The following is a 15,069-nucleotide window of genomic DNA, read 5'->3' as shown; positions in this document are numbered from 1 at the left end:
TCCAGATCATGAACATATCATCAATTAATTTGATCAAGGTGAGAATGTTTGCGATTTTGGGTGGTCTAGGATAGTGTCTTTAATCACAGTATGATCCACGGATGATGATAGCTTGAACAGGTCAAGGTATGGGTAGGGAACTGCATTATTGCAAGTCCCAAGCAATAGATGCAGTACATGTATACATGAGCTTTGCACTTGAAGAAAGCATGTGTCCTGTGAATTGTGTGTCTCACTTGCTTATGTAGAATTTGTCACTTACCACAACCACCAGCGATGACAAATTGCAACAAATTGAATAAAAATTCACTAAAAACTTGTTAAACCGCATTTTATGCTTACGTAGGCTATCTCATTCACAGCAGAGCACTCAGAACAGTACTGATTGCTCATTGGCTATCGGAGAATGTGTGACATGTAGGTGTACGGAGCAAGCCTTAACTCGACTGTCATCATTTGTGACTCCAACTATAGCAATCAAAACACTTAAATTAATAATGATTTCAAAGAGGGTGGAGGAGTGGATACAGGTTCAGGGCAGTCTCTTGCTCTTGAGCTGGGAAGCTGCCCCAAAAAGGTGGAAGATTAAGCAATGACCAATGGCATGAGGATTCAGAAGGTAATGGAAACTGCTACATTAAAGACACAAAGTGTGGCTTGTAAATGAAAAAAGTGTCATGATGATCTCTTCATAGCAAAAGATTGCCAACTAGTCTGTCATTCAGACCTCCAGGAGGGGACTGCCAAGAGGGAGGTGACCCTGAGAAAAAGATTGAATAAGCAACAAAAGGATAACATTTTACAAGTTGGGGTGTGAAATGTTAGGAGTTTGAACGAGTCGGACAGACAGAAAATCTGAAAATGGAAATGATAAGGCTAAATCTAGACATAGTAGGGTCAGTCCAGTTAAATGGAAAAAAGACAAGGATTTCTGGTCAGATGGCTACAGGGTAATATCAACAGTAGCAGAAAATGGTAGCTGGAGTAAGATTCATTAAGAATAGGGAGGTAGGGCAGGGAGTGAGTTACTGTGAACAGTTCTGTTATAGGGTTGTTACTAGAATCGACAGCAAACCAACACTGACCACAACAGTTCCAGTATAAATGCCAATGTCACAAGCAGAAAATGAAGTGATACAGAAAGTATATGAGGATACTGAATGGGCAATTCAGTACATAAAACGAGATAAAAATCTAATAGTCAATGGGGTTGGAACACTGTTGTAGGGGAAGGAACTGAACAAACGGTTCGGGAGAATATGGGCTTGGTTGTAGGCTTCAGAGAGGAGAAAGACTAATTGAGTTCTGCAATAAGCTTCAGCTAGTAATATCTAATCACAAGAGGAAGTGATATACTTGGAAAAGAGTAGGAGATAGGGTAAGATTTCAGTTAGATTACGCCGTGGTCACGCAGAGATTCCAAAATCAGATAACGGATTGTAAGGTGCAGCCAGGAGCAAATTTAGACTCGGATCACAATTTAGTAATGACGAAAAGTAGGCTGAAGTTTGAGAGATTCATCATGAAGAATCAATATGCAAAAAAGTGGGATATGGAAATACTAAGGAATGAAGAGATACACTTGGAAGTTTTCTGTGGATATACACTATGTGATCAAAAGCCGGACACCCCCAAAAACATATGTTTTTCACATCAGCTGCATTGTGCTGCCACCAACTGCCAGGTACTCAATATCAGCAACCCCAGTTGTCATTAGACATTGTGAGAGAGCAGAATGGGGTGCTCCACAGAACTCACGGACTTCGAACGTAGTCAGGTGATTGGATTTCATTTGCGTCACATATCCGTATGCAAGATTTGCACACTCCTAAACATCCCTAGACCCACAGTTTCTGATGTGATAGTGAAGTGGAACTGTGAAGGGACACGTACATCACAAAAGCATACAGGCCGACCTTGTCAGTTGATTGACAGAGACCACTGACAATTGAAGAAGGTCATAATCCGTAAGAGGCAAACAACTATCCAGACCACCACACAGGAATTCCAGACTGCATCAGCATCCACTGAAAGTACTACGACAGTTTGGCGGGAGGTGAGAAAACGTGGATTTCACAGTCGAGTGGCTGCTTATAAGCCACACATCACGCCGGTAAAAGCCAAATGACACCTCGCTCGGTGTAAGGAGCATAAACGTTTGGACAACTGGACAGTGGAAAAACGTTGTGTGGGGGTGATGAATCATGGTACACAATGTGGCAATCCAATGTCAGGGTGTGGGTATGGCAAATGCCCAGTGAACGTCATCTGCCAGCTTGTGCACTGCCAACAGTAAAATTCGGAGGCAGTGGTGTCGTGGTGTGGTCGTGTTTTTCATGGAGGGGGGCTTGCACCCTTGTTGTTTTCTTTGGCACTATCACAGCACAGGCCTACATTAATGTTTTAAGCACCTTCTTGCTGCCCACTGTTGAAGAGCAATTCGGGGGCTCACGATTGCACCTTTCAACACGATCGAGCACATGTTCATAAGACATGGCCTGTGGTGGAGTGGCTGCATGATAATACCATCCCTGTAATGGACTGGCCTGCACAGATTCCTGACCTTAATCCTATGGCACACCCCTTGGATGTTTTGGAATGCCGACTTCGTGCCAGGCCTCAATGACCAACATCGATACCTCTCTTCGATGCAGCACTCGGTGAAGAATGGGCTGCCATTCCCCAAGAAACTTCCAGCACCTAACTGGACGTATGCCTGTGAGAGTGGAAGCTGTCATCAAGGCTGAGAGTGGGCCAACGCTGTATTGAATTCCAGCACTACTGATGAAGGGCATCACGAACTTTTGAGTTATTTTCAGCCAGATGTCCGGATATTTTTGATCACATAGTGAACATACTGCTATAATGAATAGCCTCAATAGGTGGTTCAGATGAAGAGGAATTGACAGCTCTAAAAAGCACAATCACAGAAGTCGGAAAGAAAAATACAAGTTCTAGGAAAGTAACTGTGAGAAAACCATGGGTAACAAAAAGATTTACTTTCACTGATCGATGAAACAAGGAAGTACAATTTTGTTCAAATAAATTCAGGAATACAGAAATACAAGACTCTTAGGAATGAAATAAACAGGAAGTGCAGGGAAGGAAAGGTGAAACAGCTGCATGGAACATGTGAATAAATTGAAAAGGATATGATTGTCAGAAGGAAGGACTGACTCAACATACAGAAAAGTCAAAACAACCGTAATAGCAGGGGAGGTAACATTAAGAGTGCAATAGGAATTCCAGTGTTTAATGTAGAAGAGAGTGCGGATGGATGGAAAGAGTACAATGAAGGCCTCTATGAGGGGGGAGGACTTGTCTGATGACATGACAGGAGAAGAAACAGGAGTCAGTAGGGAATAGTAGGGGATCCAGTATTAGAATTAGAATTTTAAAGAGCTTTGGAAAACTTAAAATAAGGCACAAGGGATAGATAACATTCCACCACAATTTCTAAAATCATGGAGGGAAGTGACAACAACACAATTATTCACATTTGTATGTAGATTGTACAAGACTGTCACCATACCATCATGGTTTCAGAAAAACCTCATCAAAACATTTCTAAAGATTGTAAAAGCCAATAATGTCCAGAATTATTGCACAATCAGCTTAACAGCTAAGGCATCCAAGTTGCTGACAAGAAAAATATACCAAAAAAAATGGAAAAGATATTTGAGGAACAGTTACATGATCAATTTGGCTTTAGGAAAGGTGGTAGTTATGACGTTGCAGTTCATAATGGAAGCAAGACTGAAGAAAAATCAAGAAGAACGTTCATAAGATTTGTCAACCTGGAAAAGCATTCAACAATATAAAATGGTACAAGATGTTTGAAACTGACAAAAATAGGGATATGGTATAGGGAGAGATAGTTGATGTACAGGGTGAATCAGAAAGGACTTTACAACTTTGGAATGATATAAAAGTTTGGTGCACATGTGCACATATACGTGCCCTATTAAAAGGAGAAACTACGCTGACAAACACCTTAACTGATTTTGGGAAATCTCTGGAAACCTAAATCTGGACTGTTGTTCAACCTGAACATAAATACATTACCCTCACCGTTGTGCCATCTCATTGGTAACACATACCAAATGGTACTATTTTCTTTTTAGCAGTCGAATACACATTTGTTGCAACTTCATATTTTAATTTCTAACATACTTTTTAAAAAAAATACTTACATTTATCCATATGTCCGAGTGCTGTGTGTAGATCACTCTAACTGCAGGGCTTGGTGCAGCTGGTGGTTTGTCTATACTATAAACATTTGGTGGAGGTTCTAGGAAGTTATCCACAGATAAAAGGACTAGCTCAAGACGCTGCTGCCGGCGATCTAGCAACTGAGCCCACACACTGTAACATATGGAACACAATACTTGATTTAAAAAGACAAAAGAGATAGAAGGCCATGAATCCACAAATACTGGGAAATTTCATCACTTTCTATGTCTGCATCTATACTCTGCAAACCACCGTGAAGTGCATGGCAGATAGTATGTCCCATTGTACCAGTTATTAGTGTTTCTTCCTGTTCTATTCATGTAAGGAGCATGGGAAAAATGATTGTCTGAATACCTCTGTTTGTGTGGTAATTATTTTAATCTTATCCTCGTGATCCCTGTGTGAATGATATTTAGGGGGTTGTAGTATGTTCCTAAAACAAACACTGTCCATACAGACCTCGAGGGCCCAACAGTATTGACTAGTCGCTGTGTCATTCTGTTCCTAGGTGTCACCGGATGCAAATAGAGAGTGACATGTGGTCAGCACACCGCCCTCCTGGCATTGTCAGTTTTCGTTACTGGTGCCACTACTTCTCAATCAAATAGCTCCTCAATTGGCCTTACAAGGCACCCCGCTTACCAACAGCACTCAGCAACCCGGATGGTGACCCATCTAAGTGCTAGCCAAGCCCGACAGCACTTACCTTCAGTGATCTGACAGGAACCAGAATTACCACTGTGGCAAGGCCGTTGGCAGTCTGTTCCCAAGGCATCATTTAAAGCCAGTTCTTGAACCTTTGTTAGTAGACTTTCTTGGGATAATTTATATCTATCTTCAAGAATCTGCCAGTCTAGTTCTTTCAACATCTCAGTGACACTCTCCCACAGGTGAAACAAACCTGTCACCATTTGTGCTGCCCATCTCTGTATAAGTCCAATATCCCCTGTTAGTCCTGTTTGGCAATATTCTAAAACTGGTTGCATGACTGATTTGTAAACAATCTCCTTTGTAGACTGATTGCACTTCCCCAGTATTGTACCAATAAACCAAAATCTATCACCTGCTTTACCCATGGCTGCCTATGTGATCATTCCATTTAATATCCCCACAGAATGCTATACCCCAGTATCCGTATGAGTTGGCTGATTTCAATGTTGACTCACTGATATTACAGTTATAGGATACTGTGTTTTTCATTTTCTGAAGTGCACAGTTTCACATTCTTGAACATTTACAGCAAGTTGCCAATCTTCGCACCACTTTGAAATCTTACCAATATCTGACTATATTTATGCAGCTTCTTTCATGCAGTACTTCATTATAGATAACTGCATTATCTACCAAATGTCTGAGGTTACTATCAATATTGTCTACAAAGTCATTAATATACAACATGAATAGCAAGGGTCCCAACACAATTCCCTGGTGGCATGCTCAAAGTTACTTCTACATCTGACAATGACTCTCCATCCAAGATAACATGTTGCGCCCTTCCTACAAAAAAAAGTCCTCAATCCAGTAGCAAATTTCACTTTATATCCCATATGACAGCACTTTTGACAATAAGTGTAGGTGTGGTACTGAGTCAAATGCTTTTCAGAAATTAAGAAATATTGCATCTAACTGCCTGTTTTGATCCAAATCTGTCAGTATATCACGTGAGAGAAGTGTGACACGAGTTTTGCATCATCATCAACATTTTCACAATCTATTTTGGTTGGAATGGAGAAGGTCATTCTCTTCAAGATATCTCATTATGTTTGAGCTTAGAATGTGTTCTAAGTTTCTACATCAAATTGATGTCATCTTTCACTAGTCAAAATGTTAACCAACAAACTATTTATGTAGGAAAGTTACAGACAGGTGTAAAGAGAGTCTGAAACATTGAAAGTACAAATACTTGTATTTATTGGAAACAAGCAATGACGCACACATCTCTTCTCCAATCAAAAAAGTTTCATTTTTTCCACACACTACAGCTTGCTTTCCTGCCTTCTGTCACAAAGTGAAAAAATGTAACTTCTGTCTTATAATTCTTCCTTTGGTTGAATTTAAAGCTTCAGTTTCATATGCATAATATCAAGCCCAGTTATTACAATGTAATTTCAAAAAATTTATTGCTGGACTAAAAGAAATATTAAACAATGGAAAATCCAGGATGGAATATAACAATATTATGAGAAGGAAAGTTGATACTCACCATATAACAGAGATGCCGAGTCACAGATAGGCACAACAAAAAGACTCTCACAATTATAGCTTTTGTCTATTAAGGCCTTCTTCAATAACAGACACATGCGTGCGTACACGCGCACTTACGCAGTTACGACTCATACACACGACTGCAGTCGTGTGTGTGTGTGTGTGTGTGTGTGTGTGTGTGTGTGTGTGTGTGTGTTTTGAAGAAGGCCTTAATGGCCGAAAGCTATAATTGTGAGAGTCTCTTTGTTGTGCCTATCTGTGACTCAGCATCTCTGCTATATGTTGAGAACAAGAAATATTATTTCAGTGCACCTTTTCTGAATAAATGATGTTTGTAGCAGTTTTGAAACTCATAATTAACATCTTTCACTTTTAGTGAAATATTTATGCAAGTGTGAGCACACTTTTAAAAATCCATGATGTTTCTATTTGTTAATCAAGAAATAAATAGCTAAATAAGCTAATGTAACATATTAGTCACCCCTTTAAAAGAATACACTGATTGCTATAGATGGTGTATAACAACATGTAACATGTAACCCTCCACTGCTCACTTAAATCATGGCAGGCAAAACTAGGTAATGTGCCAGCCAATTGCATGTAATCAGTAGAATAATATGGGTTGATGTGGAGATGTTACCGAACAACTGAAGGAGTTTTTGTGTTTGGTGGCCCATGACCACGTCACAGATGAAGGTGGCCAATATCTTGATGTAGCAATGCAGATTGTCCAACATGTCTACAAGGAATCGTTAAAAATTCACAGCCAAGTAAAAGAGTTTAATAATAATGGTCATAAAACGTTTCTGATCAACAGGGAGCAAAGAAGAGTGTAACTCCTCGTCAAGGATTAACAGCTTCAAACTCAACAGGAAGTGCTGCAGTTGTTGAATGCAGGAATATCTCTACAGTTCCTGGGGACCTTTGCAAAACCAACTGTATCCACAGGACATATAGTGTGAGTATCTTCCAAAATTCCATTACTTACAAATGCACAAAGTGGCACATCTTCAATTAGTCAGACACCACAGAAACTGGGCAACAGCTGGGCACATACTGTGGTCCTATGAGACACTATTTGGTCTCTTTTGAAATTATGCAAGGCACTGAGTGCACTGATGGCCCAATGAGAAGTTTAACCTACAATGTGTGGAGGATGTATTTCAGGTCAGAGTGTTCTGTGATGTTTTGGGGCCGTTTTTGGGACGTAAAGCATGATATTTATTTCAGACTTCTCAGTAACAAAGTGTTTTCCTTTCTTTTACATCATGATGAATATGCAGATGATAACAGCCATGTTCACAGGGCCTATTGCACCTCAACTGGCCCTTTTAAGTCAGCTGATCTTAATCCTGTAGAAAATGTGTGGAACTACTTGGAACAGTGGGTGAAACTTCGCAATCAACACACTGGAATGCGATAGCTGTGTGGGTTCAGCTGGAAATGACGCACCTGAAGAAATATGCATACTCTCTTCCCTGCCGACTTGAGGCCATTATCAAGGCTAGAGGTGGTGTTACACAGTGTTAATGTTGGCTAATAAATCAATGAATGTAATCAGTGTGTGAAAATATAATTTAAGTAAGTAGATAAGAAATATAGTCACCATGCAGCAGCAGGAGGAAAACACACATATAAAAGGTATTAAAGTCTGCAAGCTTTTGGAGCCAGTGTCTCCTCCTCCTGGCTGAAGAGGGATGACGGAAAACAACTGGTGAGGTTTAGGAAAAGGGATAGAGTTTGGAAAAGTCACCCAGAACTCCAGGTCAGTGGAGACTTACCAGAGGGGATGAGAAGGAAAGACTGATTGTTGGGGACTGTACTAGACAAGATTTGAAAACATGAGAGCTTAAAGGAGTAAGGCAGGGCTATAAGTAAGAAAGAGATTACTGCTAAAATATCATGCACAAGTTAATAAGAGAGACGAAAGCAAAGTGCATTATGCATTATAGGTTTGGCAGAGGAGAGGCAAAAAATAGACAGGTCAGAAAATGAGACGCAGAAAACTAAAAGGGGGTGAAGAAAGAATAGTTACTGTGAAGAAAAACTGACACCAAAGAAATTAGCGTAAATTAAGGCCAGGTGGTGGTGAGAATCTAGGACATATTTAGTGCCAGTTCCCACCTGCAGAGTTCTGAGGAACTGGTGTTGAGAGGAAGAAACAGGTACTGAGGTCACAGCTGTCATATTGCAGAACATGCTCTGCAACATGATATTGTGTGTTGCCTTTATATGCCCACTGCCAATGCCCACTCATACTAATTGATAACTTGGTGGTGGTCAAGCTGATGTAAAAGGCTGAACAGTGTTTATGTAACAGATGGTATACGGGTGTAGTTTCACAGGTGCCACACCCTTTGATAGTACACGTTTTGCCAGTTACAGGATTGGTATATGTGGTTATAGGAGGGTGCATAGGGCATGTCTTGCAGTGGGGACAGTCACAAGGGTAGGATCCATAGGGTAGTGAGATGGGTGCAGAAGGAGCATAGAATCTGACAAGGATATTGCACAGATTGGGAGGGTGATGAAAAGCTATTCTAGATTTGGTGAGCAATCTCAGACAAAATGGACCTAATTTCATGGCATGATTTTAGAAAGTGATAGCCTTGTTGAAACAGCTGATTAACAGATTTAAGGCCAGGATAATACTGAATGATGAGAGGGATACTCCTACATTATTTATTGGAGGGATCAGCAGTACCTGGATTTGATGTGATATTCCGAAAAATCTGCTTCTGAACTAGGCAGGTGGGGTAATTACGTGCAGGTGAGAATAGTTGTGTACATCGATAAAGACTCTTCCTCTGAACAAATACATTTGCATCACATGCCAAGGGTGTACGGAAAGGAACATTTGACATGGAAACAATGGCCATTGTCAAAATGTAAGTACTATTGTCTGTTAGTAGGTTTAATGTGATCAGAAGCGAGTAGCTAACCTTCGGTAAGAATGAGATCAACATCAAGGAAAATGGCTCTGCCATATAGACTCATGGTGAAGCTGACCAGTTAAAATTCTTGGAATCTCTATACATTCTCCCAATTAAATTTCACGTTGTCCTATTCCGAATCTCATGCCACTTTCTTTGATGTTGATCTCACCCTCATTGACAGTCAGCTACACACTTCTGTCCACAGTAAACCTACTAACAAACAACAGTACTTACATTTTGACAATTGCCATCCTTTCCAGGTTAAACATTCCCTCGCATACCACCTTGGCATTTGAGGCCAATGTATTTGTTCAGATGCCGACACTTTACAGCAAACACCACCATTCTCAGATTAGTCTTGACTGGACATAATTCCCCCAGAATCCAAGTTCAAAAGCAGATTTTTCAGAGACCATCCCATCCAATCCTCATACAACTGATCTCTCAGAAAAACAACACCTTGTGACAGAGCAAAGGATTTTGAGTGCCATCATGGATTCTTTACCTTTTCAGAATATTGATTTAAAGGTTGAAAAGATTGAAAACCATTACATCCATGCTTGAAAGTATTAGCAAGTTGCAGCAAAGACTCTCCATGCACCAGCAGCAGAAGCCAACAGCTGACTATGCCAGAGATCCCATCCCATATAGCGGGCCACTACACAATGCAGCGAAAGCCCCACAAGAACATTTAATTGTTAAAAGCAATGGAATAGTAATATCAGTATCAAAAAATTGGTTCTCCTATTGTTAATATGAGTTACATACTCAGTTCAGTTTGAGATGGTGTAGACAAAAGTCACTATTTAGATACCACATGTAACAGTCACCTGGGAAAGACAATTGATGATCTAGCTGAGATCGAGAACAGTTTATTTGCTGAAAATATCGTCAATGAGGTGGTGTGATTTGAGAGACTGGTTTAGACGTTGTTGGGAATTTTTATCACTTAGTCAGTGAGATCAGTTTTAGAATATGAGTTTTGCAGTGTATCTGCTTACAATAGATTTTCCTATGTATAAGAGGAAGGGGGTACGTTGAGAGTAGTCAGTTTTAGATTTTATAATCATAAGATTTTGAGAAGTTTGGGTATAACATTGCATATACTAGATGTGATAGTTTTCACAGTGAAGGCATGAATATTAATTGTTAGTGTCACAGAAGCAAGAAGTGATGGGCTATCATGCTGAGCGAAAGTTGACACATGAACTTTTTTGAAAAGTTAGATGTTTAAGGGAGTTTTAGCCAGTCACAGAACTGGACTATTAGTTGCGAACTGTGGTTATCCTGGCATGCAATAGACACTACTAGTCATTGTGGCTTTATTTGGTGGTTTTTGAGGTACGCACACTTCCAGGTAATTGAGTGTTCGTGATAATTTTTTGGTTGGTATTGGACACACTAAGGTAATTGAGTGTTTTGGACTTGTTATTGTTGAGGTTTTAATATGCACTACTGGGTTAGTGGTGTAATATATATGGTGTATGCACCATTGAGGAAGAGTCTCAACTGGTGACTGATGGTAGCCAGGAATCAGAATTTGCACAGTGTACACACTGAGAGAATACATTTATTGTTGTCCACACATATGTGACTGCAGATAGCTTAGCACCCTAGCAGAACCAATAAACACAAAAGATGATGACATTCTATTGCTTGTTAGGACAATGAGTCACATTTCACATAGGGTCTGTTAGGAGGAACACGTGAGCCAGTACCTGAAGAGACTGAGTTTTGCCCAATAATTTAATTTAACTCAGGATACAAGTGATGGTGGCATGTAGGTCTGTTGTTTTCAATTTTTTGTCTTTTCTATTTCCATTTTGTGAGGGGTTAGTATTGAGTCACTAGTTCGTGATAAAATTTCAAACTCGTATTGCATTTATTGAACTAAAAGTGAATAAAGAAAGACAGAAATATAAAATTTGTATTACGAACATTGAATTAATGGAAATGATAGAATCCCCACTGAAGTTATTTATGGTTTAGATGATATTATAATAATTTGCAACGTATTCAAAAGCCACAATTGCAAAGATAAATCTTTTTCATTTTTTAATTATAATCAATTACAGAAAAAGTTAATTGAATATCAGAAATGGTTGTAACAAGAATTTTAACTGAACGATATGAGAAAAATAATAACTTCCCTAAGTAAAAAGTTATTTCAAAGGTCAAAAGAAATAAACATAATAAACGTACAAGTATAAGAGAGATCAGAGTTCGTAGGAGTAAATTTATCTCAGAGGTAGCTGATGCTCTATTGTAGGTTAGAAGTAAAATTGCAACTGTGATTGCATTGACTGATAATTCTATTTAAACTGTAGTAACCGTAAGTAATACTAGCAGCAACAACAATTAATATTTACGAAGTGTTTAATGTGGTGCTGAGGTTAATGAAATAATCTGACATGCTAAGTTGTAGAGTATCTCATCAATCGATAGCATTTATCTGTGATAAAAGACCAGCAGTAGTCGAAGTTATCTCACTCGGAGAAGTCAAGAAATATTTTGATGTATTGGAAACTTCAGTTGTCCTATTTGATATTGTCATAGTTTCCATAATATTGCATGATAGTAATTCTGAAACGATTTGTTGATATGATAATTATCATAGCAACATCCTAGGTAACAAAATTAGAGTTCATGATTAAAACTCATTTAACATGTGCCAGAGGCACAAGGTTTACTTAATTCATATTTATTAATGCCTTCATTTTACTGACCGTAACAATTACTTGCACTCATAGTAGTTCGGTGTTTTATACATGTACTGTGTTGTTCTGTATTGCTGTAGCAGATGCATTAATTGCTTGCAGCTATGAGGACATAAAAATAATAAATAATCCTGGATTAAAATTTAACTTTATATTTGTACTGGGGACAAGGCATTGCTAATCATAAAGGCAGGACTGTAGTCTTATTGATAGGTTAGTGTAGCATCTCGCTACGATACAGTACATATAAGGTCAGACTGGCTCTAGCTGCCAGAGACTGTGGTCGTGTGTGTGTGTGTGTGTGTGTGTGTGTGTGTGTGTGTGTGTGTGTGTGTGTGTTGTCTACTTTTGACAAAGGCCTTGTTGGCCAAAAGCTAACTTTCTGACATTCTTTTTGTTGCACCTTTCTGCGACTCAGCATTTCCGCTATATGGTGAGCAGCAATTATTCCTTTCATTATATTGTTAAACTCCATCCTAGATTACGCATAAAGGTAGAAGTACAACATCTCATCACTCAGTATTATACTGGCCTTAAATGGATTAGTCAGCTAGTTCCACAAGGCTATGACTTCCTCATTTCAGTGTATGATATTAGGTCCATTTGGTCTGAAATTTTGCCTATCACACCTAGAATAGCTTTTTGTCACCCTCTCAATACCAGCAAGATCCTATGCTCTATTTCCCTACACTTTGGCTCCTATCCCTGTGACCGTCCCCACAGTATAACTTGTGCTATATACACTCCTAACACCACTTATGCCAGTCCTGTAACTGGCAAAACATATACTATCAAAGGGTGTGCCACCTGTGAAACTACACGTCGTATACCAACCGTTATGTAAACACTGTTCGGCCTTTTACATCGGCTTGACTATCACCAAGTTATTAATTAGGATAAATGGACATAGGCAGAGGGTGTATGCTAGCAACATACATTATCCTGTTGCAGAGCATGCTCTATGACATGCCAGTCATGACTTCGGTGCCTGTTTCACCACATGTGCTGTCTGGATTCTTCCTCCCAACACCAGTTTCTCAGAACTCTGCCACTGGGATCTGGTGCTAAAACATGGCCTTGATTCTCGCCGCCACCACCTAGCCTTAATTTATGTTAATTTCTTTGGTCTCAGTTTTTCTTCACAGTAACTATTTTTCTTCACTGCCTTTTAGTTTGCTGTGGCTTTCGTTTTCTGACCTGCCTATTTTTTGCCACCCCCCGTCCCCCTCCATCCTTGTCACGTACAGTTCACTTTGCTTCTCTCTCTCTCTCTCTCTCTCTCTCTCTCTCTCTCTCTCTCTCTTGTTAACTCATGCATGATATTCTAGCAGCAATCTCTTTCTTGCATACAGCCCTGCCTTCCACCGTTAAGCTCTCACATTTTCAAATTTCGTCAGGTGCAGTAGCCAACAATCAGTCTTTCCTTCTCATCACCTCCGGTAGGTCTCCACTGATCCGGGGGCTGTGGATGACTTTTCCAAACTCTATTTGTTTTCCTAAACCTCACCAGTCCTTTTCCTTCATTCCCTTTCAACCCTTCTTCCAGAAGAAGGCACCACTGGCTCCAAAAGCTTGCAGACTTTAATAACTTTTATATGTGTGTTCTGCTGCTACCACCTGATGAGTAGATTTTTTATCCATCCAATGATAGACTGATTGAGAGGGGTATGGGACCAAATGGCAACGTCATCAGTCTCGCGATTCCAAAGTGAGTTATAGAAGAAAGGGGGTCTGCTAAAAGTGGATGGATCCAGTCAGGGGAGTCAAATTATAAAATAATGAACATTAAACACACACAGTAAAAGCATAAAAGGTGAGATCAAATCTAAAAACTGTAAAAAGGGGGGCTGACATGGGGGTCACAGACCAAGAGGACTGTAAAAGAAGTCCCAACCACAACCAACCTGCCCCTGCTTCAAGACTAAAGAAGAACCTTATACCTCTAAACAAAAACCACTTACACAGAGGAAACTGAGAACCAGTTCAACCATCCATAGATCGTCTGTTAATATTAAATTTAAGGGATCGGGAGGACTATGCTTAACAAAAAGGGCCAAAAGAAGGGGACATTCCACCAATATGTGAGATATCGTCAGTCTGGCTCCACAACCACATTGTGGGGGTGGATCATTACGCAGGAGGAAACAATGGGTGACCCAGGTGTGACCAATGCACAAACGGCATAAAACAATGGACTCCTTCCGAGAGGAGCAGAAAGAAGAGCAAAGTGCAGTAGACTCCTTGATTGTGCAGAGTTTATTATTATGAGCAGTAGTGCTCCAGATGGCATTCCACTGTTGGGCAAGGAGAGATTTGACATAGATCCACATACCTGCAGCTGGAATCATGAAAGAAAATCGGGGAGGGGCTAAGTATCTGCTTCTCTGGCCAAACGGTAAGCCAATTCATTCCTTGAGATGCCTATATGACTTGGGACCCAGAGAAAGGCGACTGACCATGTGGCACACTCAAGGGCAGAGAGGAGGTCGTGGATAGCAGAGACCAAAGGGTGAAGAGAGTAGCATCAATTGATAGCCTGCAGGCTGCTCATAGAGTCTGAACAAATTAAAACACTGTGGGGGAAGGCCTGAGAAACAAAAAGGAGGGCCCTGTGAATGGCTATAAGCTCTGCTGTGAATACACTACATAATCATGGCAATAAATGGTGCTCGAAGCCAGTACGAGATGTGAAAGCATATCCCACCTTATCAATAGTCTTAGAACCATCGGTGTAAAACATGGTGGCACCCCGGAACTCTGCAAGGATGGCATATACTTGACACTGGTAAACCACAGAAGCAACAGAGACCTTAGGATCCTGGAATAGATCAGTCCTCATCCGTGGTCTAGGCACCATCCAAGGGGGGATATGGGAGGAAAGACACTGGGTGCAGTCCAGTGATTGGAGATGGAGATCCTGACAGAGGGAAGTGAGACATATGCCAGCCGGCAATACCACCCATGGGTGGATGTTAGAA

The 15,069-nt window shown here is 40.2% G+C and overlaps 1 protein-coding gene across 3 annotated transcripts in view; it reads right to left on the bottom strand.

Moving 5' to 3' along the window:
• Positions 1–15,069, bottom strand: part of LOC126182079 (dipeptidyl peptidase 9) — a 191,777-nt gene that overhangs the window by 93,697 nt on the left and 83,011 nt on the right. For all 3 annotated transcript variants that reach the window (XM_049924822.1, XM_049924823.1, XM_049924824.1), the window contains one exon: positions 4,194–4,365. In XM_049924822.1, the coding sequence (XP_049780779.1) occupies positions 4,194–4,365 (172 nt within the window). The remainder of the gene's footprint in view (positions 1–4,193; positions 4,366–15,069) is intronic.

This window comes from Schistocerca cancellata, chromosome 1, assembly GCF_023864275.1.
Source record: "Schistocerca cancellata isolate TAMUIC-IGC-003103 chromosome 1, iqSchCanc2.1, whole genome shotgun sequence".
NCBI lineage: Eukaryota > Metazoa > Arthropoda > Insecta > Orthoptera > Acrididae > Schistocerca > Schistocerca cancellata.
This window is presented reverse-complemented; position numbering and strand designations above follow the sequence as displayed.